The 24970-nt window shown below is 40.6% G+C and overlaps 2 protein-coding genes across 24 annotated transcripts in view; one reads left to right on the top strand and one right to left on the bottom strand.

The window, feature by feature from the left end:
- FMNL2 (formin like 2) overlaps positions 1 to 15978 on the top strand; it is a 318758-nt gene extending 302780 nt beyond the window's left edge. For 3 of the 8 annotated variants that reach the window (XM_036320780.1, XM_036320775.1, XM_036320781.1), the window contains 5 exons: positions 477 to 640; positions 1984 to 2085; positions 4316 to 4414; positions 5086 to 5209; positions 10626 to 12699. In XM_036320780.1, coding sequence (XP_036176673.1) covers positions 477 to 640; positions 1984 to 2085; positions 4316 to 4414; positions 5086 to 5209; positions 10626 to 10735 — 599 coding nt within the window. In that variant the 3' untranslated portion in view covers positions 10736 to 12699. Of the gene's footprint in view, positions 1 to 476; positions 641 to 1983; positions 2086 to 4315; positions 4415 to 5085; positions 5210 to 7121; positions 7249 to 8846; positions 8941 to 10625; positions 12700 to 13802; positions 13889 to 15076 lie in introns of those variants that run through there. The other 5 variants (XR_004969607.1, XM_036320779.1, XM_036320776.1 and 2 more) reach the window with 5 other exon arrangements.
- Positions 15979 to 17159: 1181 nt separating this feature from the next.
- Positions 17160 to 24970, bottom strand: part of PRPF40A (pre-mRNA processing factor 40 homolog A) — a 59617-nt gene continuing 51806 nt past the window's right edge. For 9 of the 16 annotated variants that reach the window (XM_036320316.1, XM_036320309.1, XM_036320308.1 and 6 more), the window contains 10 exons: positions 24742 to 24856; positions 24474 to 24577; positions 24267 to 24383; positions 23816 to 23953; positions 23382 to 23477; positions 22038 to 22124; positions 21856 to 21952; positions 21709 to 21770; positions 20931 to 21065; positions 17160 to 19346 (listed from right to left, as the gene is read on the bottom strand). In XM_036320316.1, the coding sequence (XP_036176209.1) occupies positions 19254 to 19346; positions 20931 to 21065; positions 21709 to 21770; positions 21856 to 21952; positions 22038 to 22124; positions 23382 to 23477; positions 23816 to 23953; positions 24267 to 24383; positions 24474 to 24577; positions 24742 to 24856 (1044 nt within the window). In that variant the 3' untranslated portion in view covers positions 17160 to 19253. Of the gene's footprint in view, positions 19347 to 19908; positions 19945 to 20930; positions 21066 to 21708; positions 21771 to 21855; positions 21953 to 22037; positions 22125 to 23381; positions 23478 to 23815; positions 23954 to 24266; positions 24384 to 24473; positions 24578 to 24741; positions 24857 to 24970 lie in introns of all 16 variants that reach the window. The other 7 variants (XM_036320310.1, XM_036320307.1, XM_036320321.1 and 4 more) reach the window with 4 other exon arrangements.

Raw genomic sequence — 24970 nt, 5'->3', positions numbered from 1 at the left:
ACAAGTTCAACAGGTAAAATGCTGCCCTCTGCTGGAGAGCCACAGAAATGCAGAGTTCAGAGTGTTTAGGTCTTAGAACCCATAGGCCATCCCATAGGCCATCGTCTCCTGTGAGAGACCTGGAGTAGGTGTGTAAAAGCCCCGGACTGGAGTCCACGGTTGTTATCTGAACTCCGTCTCTGCCACCTTCCACCTCTAGGGCAGGGCCCGTAACCCCTCTGTGCTGCTTTTCCTTGTTGGTGAAATGGGTAACAGTACAAATGAATTATTGCATGTGAGGAATGTTAATGCAGTGCTGGACAGTGAGCACTAGGGGAGTTATTTATGTTAAAGGATGTCTGCACTGAAACCTGGAAATGAGGTCTGAGCCCCCTGAGTGACCCAGGGGATCCCCTGAGAGCTCGGCACGCCAGCCAGCCCACGGTGGTCTGGACTTCCCGGCCGAGTTCACGGAAACGTTGCTTTCTCTGCTTCAGTCTCCCTCGAGAATGTCTTGCTGGACGTGAAGGAGCTGCAGAGGGGCATGGACCTGACCAAGCGGGAGTACACCATGCACGACCACAACACGCTGCTGAAGGACTTCATCCTCAGCAACGAGGGGAGGCTGAAGAAGCTGCAGGACGACGCCAAGATCGCGCAGGTCGGTACCTGCGCCCTCGACCCCACAAAGAAGTGGTGGGGTCCCTCAAGGCCACCTGGGGAGCTGGCCCCGGACTTTAGGAGAAATTGCCCTCTGTCTGCTGAGGGTGGAATTCTTATGTAGCTCATGGTTATTGGGGAGGGAATGTCTTTTCAAATATTGTACCTGGAAGGGCTCCTGTTCCTGTTCGTTGACCTCTCGAATCTAGGGTTTCATACTCTTGGGTAGAGGCCCCCCCCCTTCCTCTCCTCATCCCCTGCCAGGCTTCCTGTATGTGAGTCCTGTGTTCAGGTCCGCCCACACGTGTCAGGCTGTGCTCAGCAAAGCAGTGTCCCCAGTGCGTTGGGTTTCTGTAGGCCTCTGGCCTTGAAATCTTACACACACTGGGCAGGCAGTCTGCACATGTGAGAAACAGCCAGAGGACTGCATGCGTCACAAAAGGGAGAGCAGAGCATTGCGGGAACTCTGCAGGTGGACAGGGTTGATGGCTCCCGTTTGAGGCTGGCCGCCTTGGGTCCCGGAAGACTCAAGCAGACCTGGAGCGTCCTGATGTGTTTGAGTGACTTCTAAGATCCCGTTGGTTTTAAGTTCTGCCATGGCCTTAGGAAGCTCTTGAGAAGAATAGAATATTTGTGTGTATGGTGGTGTGTAGGTGTGTGTGTGTGTAGGTGTGTGTGTGTGTGTGTGTGTGTGTGTATGGTAGTGTGTAGGTGTGTGTGTGGAGGTGTGTGTGTGTGTGTGGAGGTTGTGTGTGTGGAGGTGTGTGTGTGTGTGTGTGGAGGTGTGTGTGTGTGTGGAGGTGTGTGTGTGTGGAGGTGTGTGTGTGTGTGTGTGTGTGTGTAGAGGTGTGTGTGTGTGGAGGTGTGTGTGTGTGTGTGTGTGGAGGTGTGTGTATGGAGATGTGTGTGTGTGTGTGGAGGTGTGTGTGTATGGAGGTGTGTGTGTGTGTTGGAGGTGTGTGTGTGTGTGTGTGTGTGGAGGTGTGTGTGTGTGTGTGTGTGTGTGTGTGGAGGTGTGTGTGTGTGTATGGAGGTGTGTGTGTGTGTGTGTGTGTGTGTGGAGGTGTGTGTGTGTGGAGGTGTGTGTGTGTGGAGGTGTGTGTGTGTGTGTGTGTGTGTGGAAGGGGCAGGTTCCCAGAGATGGATCCAGTGGGCCCTGCTCACTCCGGCTGCCTCTGACCAGCAGGGGAGGAAACAGGGGCTGCTGGGGCAGGTGGGAGCACAGGGACGGACGGGGAGCAGCGGGAGCCGCTGTCATCACCCTGCTTCGCAGCAGCTCTTTATCCGAGCCTCACGCTCAGTTGCTGGGGCAGATGGAGTGAAGGGAAGTTTGCTTTTCCGCAGGACGCCTTTGATGATGTGGTGAAGTATTTTGGAGAAAACCCCAAGACGACGCCGCCCTCTGTCTTCTTCCCTGTGTTTGTCCGGTTTGTGAAGGCCTACAAGGTAACTGGAGCAGGTGTCCTCCCGGCCTGCCCGGCCTTGTGTCCCAGGCGGGTGCCCTCCAGAGCCGCCCTGGTCTCAGCGGCTGTTTGGGTGCAGGCTCTGGCTGGGGAGGCCCCTCAGGCTCCCTGTGTCCCCCAGGCAGCCAGACTCAGCCTGAAAACACAGCCACGGCTGCTCCTTGGGGCAAGCGAGATGCTCCACCACCGTGGCTGCCTTGTTGACCTTTCACGCTCACAGGCATGTTAAAGGGCTTAGAAAACCCAGGCCCCCCCCAGGGGACCGAGCCCTGGCCTGTGGCCAAGGTCAGGAATCGCCTGCCCGTGGGTCCTGCCCAGCTTCCGGCGTCCAGACCAGCGTTTCTCTGTGTGCTGAGGGATGGCGCCCGGGAAGGCGGTGCTCTGCTTCTTCATGTGGACGAGCAGTGGCCGGCCCTTTAAATGGGAGGCTCTCTTGGACCGAACCCAGGCTCTAGTCTTGAAAAGCCTATGACCCAAAGGGGCCTGTGTCAGGAGAATTTGTTCCTGGAGCTAGAGTGACAAGGAGGGCGTTAGGGGGTTGTAGTGCCGCGGGAGACCTGCGTCCGTGTTCTCCAGGCTGGTCTGCGTATACATACCCTTGGTAGTGTTGGCGGAGGCAGGAGGGAGTGTGGCTGTGAAGGGAGGGGGACCTGTCAGGGTTATCTACATTTCTGAGAAATATCCTATTGGAAGTAGTAGGTCGCTTCCGCAGCCCAAGAGGCTGCTGGCTTTGGAGAACCATCCCGGGGCCTTTTACCGAGACTCAGAAGATCACACTGTAGGGATCTCTTCTCAGCGTGGCCTCGTGTAGCGGTGACATCACGAGCTGTGTGCAGATGGAGAATGCCCTTGGGAGTGAGGATGACCCAAGCCCAGCACTAAGTCCTTGTGCAGGCCGCAGAGCCACGCGCCCTGAGAAGGTCGCTGTCACCGGCTGCTGACTGGTGCCGGGGCCAGGTGGCTCCCCTCATGTTCTGGGGCCACCATTTTTCTTACAGAAGAAGTTATAAGCCTAAGGTCTAAAGAGAAAATACATGCTCTTATTAAATCGTGTAATACAAGCTGGGAAGTAGCTCTGGTTGGTCTCGAAGCGTGATGCTTCCGCAGGGACACGTGTTGAGCAGAGGAAAAGGAGAAGCTGCTCTTGGTGGGGGGTGCCACAGGCCATGCCTGTCGGGGTGCCCCATCCACATCACTTCGCCCTGGGGCCCTGTCAGCTGGCACCATGGGACACTCATCAGGCAGTGACGTCACAGGATGTGTTACCTGCCCTGGATGTCGCATAACAACCTGCCAGCCTGACCCAGACCCGGGTGTTGTGCGTGGAGAGTGGGGTTGTAGGTTGTCATCCCTCCTTTCCCTTCTCAAGTTCCATCAACATGAAACTTAAGAGGCATCAAGCCCTAGCTGGTTTGGCTCGGAGGATAGAGCGTCGGCCTGCAGACTGAAGGGTCCCGGGTTCGATTCCGGTCAAGGGCACATGCCTGGGTTGCAGGTTCGATCCCCAGTAGGGGGCATGCAAGAGGCAGCCAGTCAATGATTCTCTGTCATCATGGATGTTCCTATCTCCCTTTCCCTTCCTCTTTGAAATCAGTAATATATATATATATATATATATATATATATATATATATATATATATATATATATTCTTAAAAAAAAGAGGCATCAAATGTAAACTTTCCTCTGATACCAGCTGGATTGGAGGAAGTGTGTGTATCTGTGAGCTGACACTCAGCCTCAGTTAGATGACTTAACCAGTTCCCAGCTGTTAGAAGTCTCGTTAGGGAGGCTGACTTCAGAAGAGAGGATGCGGGAGGGCTGAGCTGACATGAGCCTGTTTTATTTCCTGTCCTAAATCGATCGGACTGGTGACTCTGCCTCCCTTGGGAAGGAGCGAGCTGTGGGCAGAACCTAAGAGTGTCACTGGGTGAGGCCCCTGGAGGAGACGCAAGGAAAGGTCTCCCCCTGACAGTGGGATCCAGAAAGGACTCTGAATGGGGTAAATTTGAGCTACTCGATTTTGAAGAGGTGTCATAGAGACACAGTGAAACCCCAGGCCCGTGTTACATACAGGCACCAAATGTAGATCTGACCCTTCTTCCACTTACTCTAATTCCTGGCTCACCGAGGATTCTCTCAGAATGACCTTTTAGACTCTTGACTGCTGTCGTTTCCACTGACGTGTCTTTGATTCTTTTGACTTGACCCAGCAAGCGGAGGAGGAGAACGAGCTGAGGAAGAAGCAGGAACAGGCGCTCATGGAGAAGCTCCTGGAGCAGGAAGCTCTGCTGGAGCAGCAGGACCCAAAGGTGAGGGTGCCCGGCCCTGCCCTGGAGGCTCCTGGGGGCGAGCAGGAGAGACGGGCAGCAAGCCGGCTTGCCCAGGACCCTTGCCGTTTCCTCCTAGGGCCCCACAACTCGGCAACTGGACATTTGCTCATTCATTACTTTGTTCAGCAAAAACTTGAATGAGGCTAAGAGCATGTTTGCGTGGCATTCCTGTTTACAGAGATCTGGAACGCAGAGCTTAGCTCGTATACACTACAGAGAGGCCGTGTCGGATGATTGCACTGCTTGTGTCCAGGGAAGGCTTCGTGGGGATGCCACTGGTGCTGGCCTTGCTGCCTGCAGGGCTTTGCCAGGAATAATGGGGTGGGGGGTATTCCGTGAAGGGGAGCATCGTAGGTGAAGATCATAAAAGGCCGCAGGTCAAAGTGTTCTTCACCTTGATCCTCTGCAGCCAAGTTTAAGAAGTCAGTGGTTCTCACCATAGGACCCAACCTTCCCATTGCCGCCGGCTGGACTTTTGTGTTCCTCAGTGAGTTTGTTTTCTTCCCAGAAGCTTTCTGTGTTCCTTGGGTTGAGCACAAATTGGGCTGGTGCTGCTTGTGTTTGGTGGAGGCTCAGACACATTTTGGATTTTCTCCAACCTCCAATGGGTGCTGATCCCACTAATCTCTGCCTTGCTTCTTTCTTCTCAGTCTCCTTCTCACAAATCAAAGAGGCAGCAGCAAGAATTAATTGCGGAATTAAGAAGGCGGCAAGTTAAAGATAACAGACATGTGTACGAAGGGAAGGATGGTGCCATTGAAGATATCATCACAGGTAAAGGGCACTTCCTCGTGGTGGCCCGTGGAGATCCCGCTGGCCTCACCGTGCCGGCCGCTTGCAGGTTTCGCTGCTGCTTGTCCAGGGTTTCCAGTTCTTCAGTGACTTTAATCAGACCCAGAATTGTGCAGAGACTCTGCTAGTGTTTGAAGTATATTATAGTAGCCCGTGTACTGCCTGTCAGAGAAGCCCACAAGCTCTCTGGAAAATCTCATTTCTCAGTATCATTGGGGGTTAATCTCATTTCTCAATATCATCGGAACCCTTTAGATTTCACCAGGGCTCCTTCTCCTAACGGTTTTCCATTGTCCTTCATGTGTCCCGTGCTCCGTTTCCTTCCTTCCCTGATGGATAAAGGCTATGGCAAGACCCATTCGGGGTCTGTCCTAACACTACCCACAGCCACTGCAGATGTCTCCAACTTGCTCTGTAACAGCCTCTCCACTCCTTCCAGGGAACTGAAGACAAGCGTGAATCCGGGGCTGGTGCTTCCATTCAGAAGGGCCAGTGGGCTGGAAGCCCAGGGCTGGGGAAAGGCTCCTTGTCAGCCAAGAACCCAGCTTGGTTCTTGCTGATTAAGTGGTAGCCTAATGCTTTCTGCTGGAACCAATTCTGTAGAGTTTCTGCCTTCCCTCTCAGCAGATCAGACAGCGATTTGGGCCACTGGCTTGTGGCCATGGCTGGAAGTGACGTCCCTTTCATGTCTGTTGCATATGGACCCTATTTATCAGCTTCCAAGATGCTTAAACTTTTTATTGTGAGAAATATTTTAAATATGAAAAAGTGTGGAGAATGTATGAGGAGTTCTCATGTACCCACCACCCATTTACAATTTTCAGCTCAGGGCCAGCCAGTCTTGTTACATGTCTGCTTCTACTTACTCCCCATCCCCAACCTCTGGGATTATTGTGAGGCAATTCCAGGACAAACAGTTTCATGTGGAAATATTTCAGTATGAACTTTCGAAAGATAAGGACTCTTTAATAAAGCAAACATGCCCATAGCACCATTACCAGACACCTCCTCAACTATTCCTTGATATAAAATATCTAGTCATTATTCACATTTCCCCAACTGTCCTAGTTTTTACAAACTCTTAAGACTTTTTTAATTCTTCCACTTTTGACGTCTCATTTCTTGTTAAAGCTTAGTCAGCTTTGTAAATAAGGTTCCCAAACTGCGGAAACCACAAATTTTTCCACCCACTCAGACCCAAGGCAATACAATCCTAAAACGGAAGTCAACAAGGAGTCCTTTGCCCAGACTTAAACGCAGAGGAAGTTCTGAGAGGATGGCGAAGGTGCCGTGTCCATACACGGTACAGACGTATTCTGTGCGTACCTGCCTGCCGGTACCTCAGGCTCCCCCTGCAGGGGTCTGTGGCTGCTCCCAGATAAAGCCCCTGTGGTTTAGCGTCTCTCCTGAGGGAGAAGCTCTGCTCTGAGCAGGACCAGGAATGGACCTCCTCGGGTAAACGCCTCTGGCCCTCAGTGCTGCCGGATTACCTTGTTACAGAGAAGCATCCAGCCTCGCACATTGAGAACTTGGGTTCCTTTTCATTAGTCTGTTCTCCATCTCAGTGACTCCTGGCTTGTAAACTGAGCAAAACGTATAGTTTTTATCCGCCTGACCTAATCATTGATCTGTCGTGGGAGGGGACTGTGCTTATCTGCCTATGGAGCATTCCTGACTGTCCTGGGGAGAGTTTCCATTTTGTAACCCATGACCCACCCCAGAGTGAGTAGCTTAGATTTGATGAGCTCACTTGGGTATGTTGCTGCTATCCCCCTTTCCTGTCCCCCCGCCCCCCCAGGTATGATTAACAAAGCACTAACTGTGTACTAATGCAATAGATCTTGGCTTCTTACTCTCTTCTGTTTGTCCTGTTTGGCTGTCGTTTTCGATGCAGTGCTGAAGACTGTGCCCTTTACTGCTCGCACCGCCAAGCGTGGCTCTCGGTTTTTCTGCGAACCTGTTCTCACTGAGGAATACCATTACTAAACTATTACTCTTTCTCACCTGATGCTCTGAAAAAGGTTGCTACAGATTTTTTTTTACCTCCTATCACCCTTGTATGTCTGTCTGTCCGGACCAGCATGGAACTGCCATCTCCATGTGTTGTGTCGTATGTCGTCTTCATGCTGCACGGTTTTGCATTTCAGCCGTAACTGCTTTCTCACTGCCACTCTCAATACTTCTGAATCCACAGACTGCTGTGACAGTCTGGGTATGCGTGAGTTGAATGAATAGAATTGCTTGCAGAAATTTTCAGAAAAGTAGTAAATAGAGCACTTCTTTGAGAATCAGGATTGGGTCCCACTAGGTTGCTTACAAGATTTTTGGACTAATATATTTGAACAAAAACTAATCGTCATTAATAGTAATAGCTACTATACCTAACATTTATTGAGCGCGCACTGTGTTCTAACAGGTTTACAGATATCAAACCAGCCTTTATTTTGTATTCGTTTCCCATGCTTTGATTGTATACAGCAAGCATGTCAAACTCAAAGGCTAACCACAGGCCAAATAAACGAGGCATGCGGCCCGCGGCGAATTTGACATGCTTGGTATATAGGCACTCAGAATGCAAAGTACTCTAACTTGCAAAATGATTTTCAGAAGGAACTGTGAACTATGCACAGCTGTAAACTGGGCCCTAAGGGTTTTATGCATGATAGTCATCATCCACAGTGTCACAGGGAACATGGTACAAGCTTAACCCAGAGAGGCCTTTGACCTAGAAGCCTGTATAAGCTGACATAAGGCAATCCATAGCTTTATACCCACCCCTCCTCCAAGTTCAGTAATCAGCAGTTCCGTGTTGCAGTAAAGCTGTGAGGCAGGAGGTGAAAACCAAGGCTCAGGAGCCCCTCACTGTCTCATCTTGTTCATGCGACTTTACTATGTTCCATGTCAAACCAGGGCATTTCTTCTGTGATGAGATTATATCTGGGCCTGCTTCTTTGGTCAGGATGGTGGCACCAGAAATAGCAATTACCTATCATCGGAAAATGCACTGAATTAAAAAAAGAGAAAGATAAAATATTCCCAAGAAGTCACGGCCTGGGCATAGATCCCGATGCCTGGATAAGGAACAAACTTCTCTGCGTGTCCGGTTGATTAGAGAAGAGACTAGGGTTACACACAGTCTCATCGGCCATTGCTGTGGTTGGACTCCCGTGCCGAGATTGACATGGAACTGCTGCGTGTTTATTTTGTGGCATGAACTCCTCTGTAATCACCTTATGTATGTTCCTCTGTCTCTGAAGATGTGAAAGGATGTGGTGTGTGGTTCCTGCTCTGAGTGTACTTACCCACCAGTGCTTATTAACAAGGCTAGAAACTGTTACCTCCTTGGCTATTGTTGACGGTCAGTGTTGCTGTTGGACTGTCTGTCATTCTGGAGCCAGACTTCAAAGCAGCTTGGATCTGGGTGGTCAGCGACCCGGATGGGAAGAACGCTCATCTTCTCCCGTTTTATCTAACAACCTCTTGTAGTGATGGCCTCCCACCCTCACCCTCTGTTGGCTGACATGCCCGGGAATGTGAAGCACTAAGTTGAATTGCTTTTCATTTTCATCCCATTTTTATTTAACCATCATTTTGTGTTTTTGTTTTTTTTTCTGTTTAGCTTTAAAGAAGAATAATATCACTAAATTTCCAAATGTTCACTCGAGGGTAAGGATTTCTTCTAGCACACCGGTGGTGGAGGATACACAGAGCTGGCAAGCATCACTTTTTACTTAGCTTCCTCCTCTCTCTGTATGCAGATCAGTAGTTTCAATCTATGGCCCAGGGTAATACTGGTGAGAGTCTACCAGGGAGGTCTTTGTACCTCACTATCAATGATGTGAGGCCAGGCCTCTCTGTTGGACTCTTTCTGGCTTGCTTCCGTATTCTCACATGATGGCTTGGGCAAGGGTTTTGCTGATTATTGATTGCTGTGGGTGGTAGGCTGTCCCTTACCCCTTCTTAGCCTTTGAGTTATTCAGTTAGCTCCATTTTTATCTGAAGAAATCGAGAGCCAGTCCTGGCCAGAGAACACGATCTGTAGCCTTTGGAGAAGGATTAGGATCTTTAAAATTAATTGCTTGGAGGGCTCAGGAATCAGAGGCTGGTCCCTGCGTGCCCTTAGCCAGAAGTGGGATTCTAGCCTTCCTACCACTCTGTGCCAGGAAGCAGTCTCCGGATGATCAGGGTATGCAAACATGTGCTTTGCTTGCACTTAGGAGTAGGGCAGGGTCACAAAGCCCAACAAGCCCAGAGCTGGTGAGCACTGTGCGGAAGGAGGGCACCATCTTGCACTCGGCTCCAGCTTGTGTTTGCCTGCTGAGAGTTTGGGCCCAGTATTGCCAGATCCTCCAGTTTTCCAACCGAAGTCAGAAACCTTGACTTTTATGTCAATTACCAGTTTAAGTATCAGGCAACTGTACTTAAAAATGTAAGTCAAGGTCAAACATCCTATTGTTTCTGTGTTTCCCCTTCTAAAGGTAGAATGTTTCCTAACAGAAATAAAAAGTACTAAATTAATAAAAGTGAAATGTATAAGCAAAACAAGGGGAAGTATGAAGCCTGCTTCATTTTTCCCTATATCCTGACTCCATTAAAAGGAAAGATGCTTCATACTTATTACTCATAAAATTCCTCTTGTTCATCCCACGTTATCCCTCCAGAGCAATGCCTGCTTGAACTAACATGCAATGAGGCATTTTTAAAATAGGCATTCCATTCCGCTATGCATTTGCAATACAAATTGGAGAATGCAGGAAGGCCCATATAACTTCTCCACTGTAATGAAAAACCAAAAATATTGGTGGCAGGAAAGAATGTTCAGGAATAGGATATTATTTTGATTGAATGATTACTTTTATTTAGTAGTTAAATTGAGCATTGTTTCTAATTCACAAAATAAAAAACTGACCCCAGCTAATAATAGAATTTAAAAACTGGAATCTGTGTCTGCGAACTAATATAGTTCTTCCTTGATTAAAATTGGGATAAGATAGGACAGGACAATCGGTTTTATTAGTTTTGCAGTTTAAATTCATTATTGTTTATATTTAGGTTTCCAGAAAGAAAGAAAGAAAGAAAGAAACACATAAGCCATAGCGATTTCCAGTTGAGGAAATGTTTCAAAGTAAGACTTCAGCTAGACCCTCTGGCCAGTGACAAAAGCAATCTCTTCCTCTATTCCCTAAAAGTACCAGAATCCCACCAGTATTACATCATGTTTTGACTGTAAATACAGAGGGCAAAGTTCATGTGTTTGGCTCAGATATTCTGTGGGTTTGCAGGGCCCATTAGCTGACTCTTCTACACAAGCTGCTTTGATTGGCTGCCAGCTGGCCTTGTCTTGCTTAGAAGCACAATATTAAAGGTTGCAATTCTCTCACTGATGCTCTCTTTACAGATCTTAGAAACCAACCATACAGACGAGCCGACGCGGTGAGGAGAAGTGTCAGGCGGCGCTTTGATGATCAGAACTTGCGTTCTGTTAATGGTGCCGAAATAACCCTGTGAACCTGAGACCTGACTGAATGAATAGTTTGTGCGTGAAAGAAGCTGTCCACATGAACTTTATGTACCGCCATTTAACTGCAGCCTTGAACATAGATGAAGTATTCTAAGGGCTCAGATTTAGCAAACATAGGAATTTTAAAATGATGGGCCCTCCTTTCAACCTTTGTTAACAAGTGCCTAAAAGTGGAAGTACCTGCTCAGATTAATCAAAGCAATAGGATTGGATTTGATTAGGTATCTTTTTACACCAGTATGTTACTCAATTTTTTAATCAAATTGTAAATTTCCTATTACATGTATTACCTGCCATTGTGAATGTCCCAGGATGGCCCACCCTGGTTTCCTACGAAGTTGTAAATAAGATGGATGCCTCTGTGGTGGGCTCCTTTGTTGAGATGTCTTTTAAGGAATTTTGTGTTTCAGTCATACTCACCAACTTTGTATTTTTAAGGGCTTGCAACATGGAAGGAAGAGGGAAAAGTCTCATGATAAACTTGTGTGCAAAACCAAGCCCTAGCAAAGTTCAGATAGATTGCAATTCCAGTAGCTCAGGAGGATACTCAGCGGTCTCCTTTCACAGTCTACTACCCTGTGCTAGTGTACCGTGCCCTTCCTGGGAGAGTCCCTGTATGAATGCAAGGATATGATGGCATACAAATGTTGCACAGTACTGTTCTTCAGCTAGGGGCAGCTTTGAAAAGATAATGCAATATATTTATTAATTAGCACTAAAATTAACATCTCAGTAATCAGTATTAGGATTTCTGAGGATCATTATGGGTCAAAACTGAGAAGAGAAATCAGTGCCTTGCTAGCCAGGAATAAGTTCACTAGTTCTATCAACAGTGCTCAAGATTACTTCTGCTGGCGGAGAAGTGTTAGTCACCCAGCCTTACTCTCCTCTGACAATCGGTTGGCTCCGAGCCCCCCGCCCCTCCACCCACCCACCCCCTCCTTCTTCCTTTTGTTAAGTCGAAGATATATTTGGCATCATATATCAAAGCGAAAAACTTTGTATTTCCCAGATTACTTTATGAGGAATTGAATATTCATGTTGGGATAAAGCTTAAATGAGATATAATGGGACTAAATGGCCAATTAAGCCACTGTTACTTTTCCTTCCTCTGGCAGGGCACTCGATCCATTCCAAAGTCAAAAACTGGACTGAAGCTAATTTGTACTTTTCATAATATACATTCTGCTTCTGGCTTACCTTCTTGGTACATCACATCAGTATATTAATTGTAAAGTTTATTGTATAGTATTTAACCACTGAATTTCTTATTTTATGTTGTGCTCATGTGAACTCCTTGGTGAAGGTCCAATTTTCTTTGGATAATGTGTAGTTATATATGACCTCTTTTTAAATGTACAGATATTTTGCTATAAAATTGGTGCAGTTTTTTATGGTTTTTACACTTAATTCCCACCTAAGCCTCTGGGTAATATTGTAAATATTGTTTAAAAATGCATCGGCCTATGCTATACAATCTGAATGTTATTTTAACTTATAGTTTTTTTAATATATATATTTAACTACAAGGACAGTTTAGAGATCAGTTATCACATTTCACTTTAGCACACCTATTTACAGAAAGATTGCTTTTAAACAGCCACTTGCCAGCAAATTTTCATAAATGTGTACTTCAAAAAGAACATGCCAAGATTTTGTTTTTCTGTTGACCCAACTTTAATTTTGACAATACCATGAGACACACAATACAAATTGGTCCTTTACCACAAGCAGCTGGTTCCCAAAGCTCAATGCTGACGAGCACATTAAAATCACTACTATTTATTAATCTCCAAGTAGACAATAATGTTGGCATGTTCTTTTCTGTTTGTCTATTAATAGGCCTGCTTCTTAGCAATATTAGAAATGTTTTATAAAAGCAGTTCATGTTACTTTTCTGGTCTTTTCATGGCATATGAGCAAATAAACTATTTACACCACTACCCTGTAACATGTCGTCATCTTTCAATGGTATACTTTAGGGGTTTTGCCAGTTATCTTCTAGAAAAGGTATGTCTTGTTGCTTAAACTCCGAATCTAAATGTATTCGGTAAATTTAGTAAAATCCCTTCCTGTACACTCTTGAGCACTTGCTGTACGGGACAAAGTAACCACTTAGATTTGGGAAGTGAGGGATACAGTTCCCAAATCATATTTATTCTTTTCAGTTATCATTGTAAAGTTTAATTTATTGTTTTTAGCATATTCTTCTTAGAAAAGCAAGGAAATGTAGTATTTCAGGAAACTCTGTAAGTGGCTTGAAAATACTTTAGAGGGCTGTAAATTAATCATTTAAGAAATTGTTGTTATATTAAGTCTTTGTTCCCAACTCAGTGCCCTTTCTCTTGTACCAATATAGCTGAAACCTCACTTTAAAACGGGGACGGGGAAGTTCAAGTCTGCAATTAGGCTCTGCAGTTTGTTTTGTTGCAGGGCAAAGTGCTTCATGGTAAAAGAAATAAAGTCAGTATTGCACAAATTCAGGTCTTCAAACCCAAACTTCAGCAGTAAGTCAAATGAGGCCAGATAGGGCTAGGTTTAAGGGCACCGATGCACCAGTAGCATCCATTTTTTAAGGTGTTTACCAATGACCCAGAACTAAATCCCCTAGTTCCCACTCTCAAATTGCTAAACTCTTAAGTCCTAATCCATTAAATTCACTGCAGTGAGTGTTCAGTGACCCTGCTGACTCAGCAGTGCTCTGCAAAGCTGGGGGGTGACATGTACCATGGGATCTGCTGGGTCAGCACAGAATTTTACAGAACTACCTACTTGGGTACTGAAAATCATGCTTTTATAATATTGGATTTATAATTCACACATGTATTGATTTTAATATTTGATAACTCTTCTTAGCCTTATACTTATTTCCTAAATTATATCAGAAATGCCTGAAAAGATGGATCTACTATCATCCCAGTTCATAAAAAAGGATTAATATATTAGCTTCCCATTTCTTTTAAACCTAATATCCCATCTATTTCCAAGAAAAAATTTGAAGCAAAAACAAATGCATTATGAAATATTAATATACTTTCTTTGATCTTTTTACAGAGAAAAGCAGGTATTACACTGAGAAAACAGAATGTGGGCATCTAGCATCTCACAGCACAGAACTGCTGCATGAGGGGTGCTTAAAGGTAAAAGTTGACACAAAAACAACTTACTTAGTAAAAGATGTCATTGTTTTCTAATAAATTATATTTATTTACAAAAGGTCTAATTTATATAACTGAAATTCTTTACATCAGAACAATATAGAAACAGAAAACCTGATAATTACAAACACAGAACATAGAAACCTTGTTCCCCTATTACTCACCTTTCAGAACAAGTCTTCGGTTTAGTTGTAGAGGTAAGCAAAAGACCAATACCTACCAAAAAGTTTGCAGGCATAACCAAAGGAAAAGATGTTTATAAATAGCACATTTAGATACCCCAAGGAACAGCATAAAAGGGCATCAAGAAATGGCTTAATTTTAAAAAAATAAAAAGAAGTGGCTTAGTCTGAATCTGATCTGATTAGGCAGTCATTCTGTTTCACAGTCTATGATCGAAAATGGGTGGGGGGAGCTAGCTGCCCTGAAATGCAAACATCAACCTTACACCTAGCGCAAATGCCATTAAATTAAGTCAGTTATCAATCACTAACAGTGAGATGTCTTTGAACTAGATCCTGCTGAGTCACAAAAGCAGTTTTTATATAGCAAGTTTAAAAAGATTGCAGTTAAGGAATTTAGGTCAGGTAGATAAGTGAAATAAAATGGAGGGCTGGGGGAATGTGAGAGTAACGGGAGCAAAATCTTCTCACTTCCTACCTCACCATTAAGTCAGCTCCAATAACACTGAATAACTGTCATGTCACCATTATTCACTCCTTTGTCAAAAATAGCCTGAAAATATTAGTTCTCAGCTTGTAATTTAAATGGGAAGTTTGCTATTGTATCTCTTAGGGTTTTAAAGACCAAGTGATCTAGCTAAATGTTAATTCTTCAAATAAATTATACTTTTGAACTTCTATTATATAACATTAACTTATAAATAATTACAAAGGCAAGTTTCAAATCATTACAGGGGAAGATTTCTTTACTCAAAAATCACATGGAAGCTCTATGTTCTGACAAGCTTTTGAACTTTTCTGAAGTAATGGTTAAAGTACAGTCACTAAAACTCATGTTCAGTGCACTTTAGTTGTGTATGTGGCTTTAGTCATGGGTTAGTGTGGTTTATTGCAAAGATGCTTTTTCAAGCCCTTTAATACAGATGGTAGGTACCATGTATGCTGGCTGAGTACATCTGTCAACTAATATGTTACATTCATTCAATAGATGCCTACTATGTGCCAGGCACTGTGCTAACCAACAGAATACAGCAGTGAATGAAACTTACATAGGAACTAGACCACCCCTGAAGTCAAAACAATTGAAAACTTAAGAGCAAGGTAAGCATTAAATAAGGGAAGTAAGAATTACTAGATTGGTATTCAAAACCATAGAATGAGATAAGCCTATTGTTACAAGCCTATTCCAACAGTTCCATGAAAATCATTCCTGATGTTACTTTGTTTCCTTTATGTGAAATCAATGCAGTTTTACCTAGAGAATGTAAAAGAATTAAAATCTACGTCATACTGAGAGAGATACATCCCTAAGGGAAAAGTCTCAAATTTAAGATATTAGGAATTAATGTGCTTTGCCTCATTTTGCTTTTAGAAATGTTTTAGTTATTTACTTTTATAAATCACACAATAATACTTAAATATCCTATAGACTTTAAAAACAGCATTCATTACTCTTCTCTGGGTACTATTTGATTAGAAACCATTCTCCTAAATACATCTAGGTTAAAAAAAAATCTTCATATAAAAGGGGCTCCCTCTTTTTTGATGCAAAAATTAAAGTGGCTACCTAGTCAACACTCAATTGACCATACCAGAAGCATCTAAGGCTAATGCTTCTTACAAAGCCCTTTGGTAACCAGATGAAAACTGGACCTTCTTTCCAGAAAAAATGTACACAAATGTTTCAGGAGATTTTAGTCTCTTCACTATGAATTAAGACTGCCTTACTCTATCTAGGCCAGAGGGAAGAACGTCCGGCCCGAAGGCCTCATAACGCCTATGAAATCATTTGGTCTGGCCCTGCCAAGGCATTAGGGGTGAGCTAATTAAATGTTTGGTCAAATATAGCAGGCTAATTTTTAAGTTGATAATTTTGTATGGCCCTCAAATGATGTTATAAATATTCAAATGTCCTTGGCAGGAAAAAGGTTCCCCACCCATGATGTCTAGGCCAATGGTCGGCAAACTCATTAGTCAGCAGAGCCAAATATCAACAGTACAACGATTGAAATTTCTTCAGAGAGCCAAATTTTTTAACCTTAAACTATATAGGTAGGTACATTGTTATTAACTTAATTAGGGTACTCCTAAGGCTTAGGAAGAGCCACACTCAAGGGACCAAAGAGCCGCATGTGGCTTGCAAGCCGCAGTTTGCCGACCACGGATCTAGGCCAATCCTTTTCATTTTATAGTATTATGGGGTCCAATTAGCAAAGTTATAACATTTTGATCATTTTCAGGTTTACTGGGAGGGATAAAAAGTATTTTTGTTGAAAAACATGAATAACCTATAGGCTGAAGCTACTTTTGGGTAATAAAAAAAAAATCATCACTATGTTTAAAAAAAAAAGTGGGACTTTTATTTGAAAATAATTTAAAAACGCTTGGGAAAAGTACAATGAATTCTTCATCCTTGATTGATTCAATTAACTTTTCACATAAATTCAATTTTCCCACATAGGGATTATAGAGTGGGAGAAAATAAAAACATCAAGTATTTGAAGTTCCTATTTTGACTATTATATTAAATGTATTAGTGAATTTAATCCAATAATTCATTAATATTGAGGGAAGATGAACCCTCAACATTTGCCTTACTCTGAGAATTAAAAATATACATTCCCCTTATGTGAAAAGAAAAATGCTTTCCTGCTTGAACACATTTGTTCAAACCCTACTCAAACTGTTTCAACATCAAGTCTAATTGCAAGACATTTCAGCTTTTACAACCTATATCTTTAATCTAACTGGTTAAAAACATTCACAGAACTCTAGCTTTAACAAAATCTTCCCATCATCTGTGCTTTCAGACTGGACAATATCTTTCTAGCAACTAAATCTCTTTTGATGGGATAATCAAAGGGTAGTAAGACAAGGATTTTACTCACTTTAATAGCATCTTTTTAACAAGGATGTTGTATTTAGAGATGTAATTTGTTCACTAGTTTTGTTTTTAGGTTAAATAATTTTCATGGGTGAACTATTGGGAAACGTGAATTTGTATTGTCTTATAGGGATTTGAAGTTGTGACAGACAGAAGTGCAGAAATTTATTTTGAGGATATGCTAAAACACATCAATAGCTTTTTATTTAAATAGAAAAATCAAAACTTTAAAGTTGTACTTAAAAATCATTCATAGAATTAAAACATTTTACAGATTCTAAATTCTCTTGTGAAACATCACTAGTATTTCTGCCAATATCATATGCTTATATTAAAGATCCTACCACTTCCTGTCAAGTGTTAGACATAATGTCAAGTGTTAGGCATGATTGGCAATATTAACTATCATTAAAATGGGACCTCTGAAAATTAAGTATAGGTGAATCCCTGATTAATAAGTAAGTTATGTTTTGGTTCTAATATGCAAAAGGAGACTCAAGCAAGCAACTTGGTTACTTCCCATTTTCTAAAAATAATGGTCCTCATTTTCTACAAAGTCATGTCGTATTTCACAGCAGAAAAATGTCTTGGCAGGGAGAAGTTTAGAAACAACACCCTCTTCCCCTTATTTTTGAAGCATTCAACAGTGAACAGATTTAACTAAAATAGGGAGCAGAGATGGGAGTCATCCTGATTAGTCCCACTTTTCAAATTCACTAGGATGATAAAGAAAAAAAAATAAAATGAACCTTTTGTTCTTTTAAATCCCAACATGAAATAGGATCAACCGATCCTAAGATAATACCAAAGACTATATGCTAAAATTTACTATTAAAAAAATAAAAATAAAAATCCAGCACTAAAGAAATATAGTATAAATTACATTACCAACCCTGGAAAGTTAGCAGGTATTCTAACTTTTTTTAAAATATATTTTTATTGATTTCAGAGAGGGAGAGACAGAAACATCAATGATGAGAATCATTGATCGGCTGCCTCCTGCATGCCCCCCACTGGGGAACAAGCCCAAAACCTGGGCATATGCCCTTGACTGGAATCAAACCCAGGACCCTTCAGTCCGCAGGCCAACATTCAATCCACTGAGCCAAACCAGCCAGGCAAAGTATTCTAACTTTAAACCACTGCCTCTCTAAAGTATCCCATAGCAATTTGTAGATCAAAAACAAATATAGGGGCCTTAAATGCACTGATTCTAATTTAAAAAGAAAGTGACTTAGCTGTGTGGGCAAGAGGAAGCAAAAATTTCAGGGATTTAGTTTATCTTTAAATTATACAATTTTTTTTAGAGCTGAACAGTTTACATAGAAATAAATACTAGTACACACTAGAAGAGAAGGTTTAATAATTGATAAAAATGTACAAAAATATTCAAATCAGAAATGCTTTAGAATGTGTATCATGAAGTCAATACTTCTCAGTGAGTAGGGAAGGTAAAAGACTTCCTCAATGAAAAAAGCAAGAGAAAGGTCCGATAAAAAAAAAAAAAGACAACTGTTAAAATGTTTAAGTCAACATTGATTTTTGTTTTAGACAAGGATATTGCATCTATCACTTAAAGTTGGTGGCACATTCTTTAGTAGGTCCTTAAGGCAATATATTTAAACTAATTTACAATTTGATTTAATGTTAATTTTTAAAACATCACCTCAAAATAATGCCCTCACAATAGCCTTTTTAAAATGTATTCAGATGTTGCATAAAAAATAATGGTGGCTTTATTATAGCAGTGCTCACTAGCACCACTATAGTTAAGGGTCTACCAGGTTTCCATTAAGAACACCTATTTGTGGGTTCACCATAAAAGATCAGATTAGTTTCAACCAGTTGGGTAGTGCACAAAAAAGCAATTTTATCAGTTGCTGGTGCTTTTTTTTGTACGACTAAGTATCAAAAAAGTTTCCTATCTTCAAAATCCAACTTCCATAAAGAAAATGCTATCACCTCAATGACTTAGACTTTAGAAGAAAGTAGAGACATCTGCAGTTATTGGTAAATTGCCACCTTTAATCCACCCTGCAGTGCCCTATGAAAGGGTCACAGGAAAACAGTTATGACCGTATGAAAATATGATTCTTAATACAGAATCAAAAGTTATTTTCAATTTCCTTTGCTTTTATAAAGTCCACAATAACAATACTTAAATGCACTTTTTTTTCCTGTGATATAATTAAAACCCAGTGTTATTTCAACTGAACTTAAAATAGAGTCCCTGGTCTGAATTAGACTTTAAATCATACTGTAAACATATATTTGGTATAATTTATTGATCATCATCCAGTTGCTCCAAAAGGGTCCTTCTGCGCTTTTCCAATTCTCCTTCACTCAGTTCACTGCCAGAAGTATCCCAATTACCCTGAAAAGACATAGAATACAATTACATTTCATGGTAGTACTCAAATAAGGTTAAGTAGTAATGAACTTTTGAAAAAGGAATTCAAAATGAATTCTCTTTCACAGAAACAGATACATCACATAGTTTAAAGACTTACTACCTCTTTCCAAGAGCCTATCAATGGGTTGATAACTAAGCATATATGTGCCTTGGTTATATTAGGGTAGGTCCTTAACTTAGAACGAGATTTTTACATGTTGTTTTTACTTAATATACAAGTAATATACAACATTAATATACAAGTTGGGAACAATGGTACATACATTTCTTTTCCTTTCTCTTACATAACTGATTATGAGATCATCCCATTTCCATTTAATGGAAGTCAGGGGTTCATTTCCTAGGCACTATATTCCTTACTAACTTTGCATATTCTAAGTTGCCCTAAGAGTGTTTTATATTACAAAAAAATACGCTTCACGCCAACATTCATGAGCAGCACAAGACTTAAGCTGAAGAAAATATTCAAAAAATAATAATGCATTATTTGTGAGAAATAATCTTTGAAAAGTGGATAGTTCACCTGTCTTCTTTCCCTTCAGCGATTTCGTTTAACCTACTGAAGGTTAAGGAAGAATAAATTGTTAAAAGCTGCTAATAGGTCTAGAGGAAACTTTCATTTTTCACCAAGGATGTGCATCAGATTCACCAGTGCAGTTTTTTGCAAAGCAAAAAAAACCCTCCACCCTATATAGCAAATTAATCAGAATATCCAGAGGGAGAGCCAGGCTTGTCTACAAAACTGAAACTCTCCACTGGTAAATCCGAAGCATTACCCTTGCTAAGCCCCTAGGATTCGTGGAAGGAATGGAAAGGATGAGAAGGTTTGTGTTATTGTGCTGTCATTCATATATATGTGTGCACACTCATATATGGGAAAATAAGGATTCATTTGATAGTAAAATATCAATTTTGGCTTGTAGTCCCTTCCTATCCATTTGCCCTCACACCTCTTTCTCAATGATTTCCAAAGGTTACTGGAATGCTACCTTTTGAAACCAGATTTACAAACGATGATAACTGAATATTTGGAGGAAGAACACTTAATTTGAGTCTTTTTATATTCCTTAAAAAATCAGGTATAAAATGTCCAGTGGCACTTCTTAGAATGCAAAGACAGAAGACCATATCCTCCTTTATTTTTTTACTTAAGTTCTCTTTTATTATTATTTTAAATCCTCACCCAAGAATATGCTAAGAAAAACAGATCAGTTGTTTTCTAAATGTGCCCTGGGGATCGAATCCAGAACCCAGATTAGGATTCAAACCAGCAACCTTTAGGTGCACAGGACAACACTCAACCAACCGAGTCACTCTGGCCAGGATTTATCTTCCTTTCTCAGTGAGTTAACAGAGCATTACATAGCCTTTAATTACTTATTTTTTTTAAGGAATGTAAAACTTATGACCACAACACTAGAAAACTATTCTTGTGTGAAAGTTAACTGAACTTTCATTGTTTTCTTTAAATGCTCTCATAGTTTAACCATTGTCTCCATTTCTGCATTTTGAAAATATAGGTATGAAATAATTCTAAGTACTTACAGAAGAATCCTTTCCAGTCTTTTTCTTAGGTGATTTGTGTTTTGATTCTGATCTTTGTCTAGTTCTGTCCTTTTCACTTTCCCGGTCTTTTTCTTTCTTATCCTTCTCTCGCTCAGCATCTGACTCTGGAGAGTCCTGTGTAAAAACCCACGTGTAACAGAGTATGTGTGCCCAGAGTGGTAAAATTTAAGTTGTTAAGCTCAAGGATTAAGGATAAGGATGAAGGCATACCTGATTGGAGTATATATTATGAAAATGTGTGCAGACTTTACATTTTACACAAACCCAATACAACATTATTTAGTTATGTAAGATGCTGTGATTAGCTCAATCACATATTAGGTTGATAGCTTGCCTAAACAAGCAGTCCTTCATTAGATATGCACAAATTCAAGTGAGCAGCATGAAAACAATCTCCTTCAACAGGTCTCTGGTAACACCCAGGCCCTAGTATTTTTAAAAAGCCTCCTAGGTTTACCTAAGATTAAATGGTTCTCAACAACAGCTGTAATATGTACACAGACTACAAAGACATGTCTTTCTCTAAGATTACTTTAAAAAATCAGACTGGGAATCTTAACATTGGTGTGTATATTTTATTTTTCCTCAAAGCTCACCAAAAGATCTTAATGGTAGATGAAGATCAACTGTAAAACTCTTGAACTTAGGGGCCCACCTAAACTGTGTTGGTCTGCACAGGACTAGACAGAAAAAGGCTCTACTGCCACTGAGGAAATTAAGGGTAAAAGCCTAATGTAAAAATGAAAAGCTTGCTTACAGATTTATGTCTCCTCTTCTTGCTTTTCTTCTTATGTTTTTTAGACTTCTTGTAACTTCTCTCTAAGCAACATGTAAAGGAAAAGGTGTCAGGATTTGACCACATCCAAGTGTCAATGATTTTAATCAAGTTAAAAGATATGCCTACCAGACTCTGCACTAGAAGAATGTTCTGAAGCAGAACGAGACTCTGATCGCTGTCTTTTTTTCTTTGTATGGCTGTCGTCGTCATCTGAATCTGACCCCTACACAATACAAATAATTTTATTCATAATGATGCTAAACAAATGTTTCAATACACTTACAATGCCATCTAATAAACTTCCTTACCGATCGAGAGCGGGAACGTTTCCTGTGGTGTTTTTTAGATTTTTTAGAATGTTTTTTGTTCTTTGAATGATGATGTTGACATTCATGCTACAGGGGTAAAAGAAATATTCAAAAGTTTACATTTACTTTGGACGGTACATCATAAAGAATTTTTAAAAGCTATTCGTTATAATTCAAATTATAATTAACCATCATGTAGATATCTAAACACAATAGTGTTAAAAAATATTAATAGCTTTTGTAGGAATCGTAGTGTATGGGTTAGTAGGGATAACTGTACACTCCAGAAAGGTATAATTTTCAGAACAGTTACACTACTTTCTGTTAAGACAATTAAATATACATCTGAAAATCTTGCTTAAATGTTGATTCTAATGCAGGATTTCTACTGATGGGGTCTGAGGTTCTGCATTTCACAAAAGCTCCCAGGTTAATAGAGATAATGCTAGTCTGAAACACTTTGAGTAGAAAAGATCTAGAGGCAGCTGGGAAACAACAGAGTACATGTGGGTATGTTAACAGAGCAAACTCTTGTCAACACTGATAGACATCAAGAACATTAAATACAATGAACCAGTCAACGTAAGTGACTTGCTATGTCCGAGGACTATACAACACTATAATGAATATGTGTCAGCTTTTAGCTTGCTGTAAAGTATCAGTCTGTCTCTGTAACTGGCAGCATAGCATGTCTGTTAAAAGTATTGACTCTTTAGTCAAACAGCCTGTGTTGGAATCCCTGAAAATTACTTTATTTCTCCTTGCCTCATTTTAATCCTCACACTATGAAGTTATAGGTGAGTAAATTAATATCTTTAGTATTTGTCTAACAATCAGAACAGCAATGGCCCATATAGGCATCAAATTATTATTTAATAATTATTGGTCAATTTAGCATATTTACTACATACAAGTACCTATCTGAAATACCCTTATTCAGCTAACAGAGTAATTTTATCAATACCCATTCTAACAAAACTTTTATCACTGTATTTAAAACCTCTCCCTGAGTTTTTAAAGACATCTAATAATATAGTATAATATTTGAAATATATGCTTGGATCTTATAAAACAGATAGAAAATAGTTTTTAAGTTTTCTTTGGGTTTACTAGTCAATTGATATGGCTGCTAAGTTTGTGAAACACTGTAAAAATATGAAACAAATAGTCTCCACAAACAAATCTTTACATTCCCATGCAAGCTATTTGTTTCACTTAAAAGCTACATTTGCATAAGAATGGTTTAATTTAAGAAACATACTTGTTATTCTGAATTCCTTAACTTTTATTTATAATTTTATATATAGTTTGTATTTCAGCCAGTTATGAAAATATTAAAATTACCTCAAGCACATGCATAAAATCTTTAAATATTCGTTTTCTTTCAGACTCTAGAGTTATGTCCTCAAATGCCGGCTCTTTTACAAATCTCTCCCGGATCTGAAAAATTTGCATATACAATAAATATATTAATACCAAGAAAATGATACCAATATGACTAAAAGGAAACAATAGAAGTGAAAACTGTGACAGCCCAGTCCCCTCCAAGTCTATTAAATTTTTTCCTTTACTCTAAAATCTATACCATTTTAAACAAATATTCCTAACTGCAGTCACAGCTGACTTTATCCTTTTAACCTAGCCTCAATATATGTAATATATTCTACAAATAACTTCAGCTTATTTTTGTGGCTACAAAATGAAAGGAACTAAAAAGTATTCTTATCTTCAATTATAAAGGAAACAGTTCATTAGGAAAAATTTACAAATATACATACATCTTCCCAGACAGCATCCAATTCTATAGGGGGAGCAGCTTGTTTCAACATACTCTTAAATGCAGATTCTTTTCGTTTCATCTTTCGAGCCTCCTCTTTTTCTCTTTCACGTTCACGGGCTTCTGCCTTTTCTAGTAACTTTTAGAAAATCATTTAATCAGTTACCATGGTACAATAATTTTTGTTAATTGAAATAACCCATTATTCTTAACTTAAGTATTCTCCCATCATTTATAAGGCAAGGTGCAATTTATAACACTGGTAATTTGAGCAAAGAAAAATTAACATCAGCTCATCACCTAAACACATTATTTTACCTTGCCCTGAAAGGCTAACTACTTTATGAAACCCTACTCATATTCTATTCTAGGAGCCTACAATTGAAGTACTTTTCCCCTAAATACATTAAAAACTGTACTATTAAACTTATTTATAAAAGACCATAACTTACACTATTAAAAGCCAATTTAATATTTCCGGCATCTAATGTGGTTGATCTTTTAGTTGAACTGATTATTGCCACAAAATCTTCAAAAGTAGTATTTACTTCAACTACAAATCCTTTATCCTAAAAAACAGAAATCTTGTTAATAAAGTGTATAAAAGGAACAGAGAATAATTTTTAAGATATCCCAGTCTATATAAGTATACTATTTACCTTTAGAATATCTTTTATTATCTTCTTCTCATCATGATAACGTGCTTTAAGATCCTCAACATAAAACTTGAAAAGGTCAAGTGCAGTTGATCCTAATGAAAAAACTAAAGAAGTCAAAAGCTAGCTCTAACCAAAGAGCTGCAATTATTATTTTTTTTTATAAAACAAAATAAAATGCCCCCTCCCTCATTTCCCAACACAACCCACCTTCCCCTCTGGCCCATTCTAACTACTATCAAAACCAAGTTAGGAAAGAAAAGAATCTCACCAGGCTGACCAAGCATGTTAGTGAATCTAATGTCAGAACTAATTGTTGGATACAATTCCATCCAAGAAGACATAGAATGTAGTTGTCCGTGTTCATGCAATTCATCTAAAAATATCTGGGGGGAAAATTTTTTAGACCATTAACAACAACAAAAACCCCCCATTATATTGAAATCATCTCTAAAGACATTAGAAAAATATTACATAACATGAACACACATGTTAAAAAC

Source organism: Myotis myotis, unplaced genomic scaffold (assembly GCF_014108235.1).
Source record: "Myotis myotis isolate mMyoMyo1 unplaced genomic scaffold, mMyoMyo1.p scaffold_m19_p_8, whole genome shotgun sequence".
NCBI lineage: Eukaryota > Metazoa > Chordata > Mammalia > Chiroptera > Vespertilionidae > Myotis > Myotis myotis.
The sequence above is the reverse complement of the archived record's forward strand: the minus strand, read 5'-3'. Positions and strand labels throughout refer to the sequence as shown.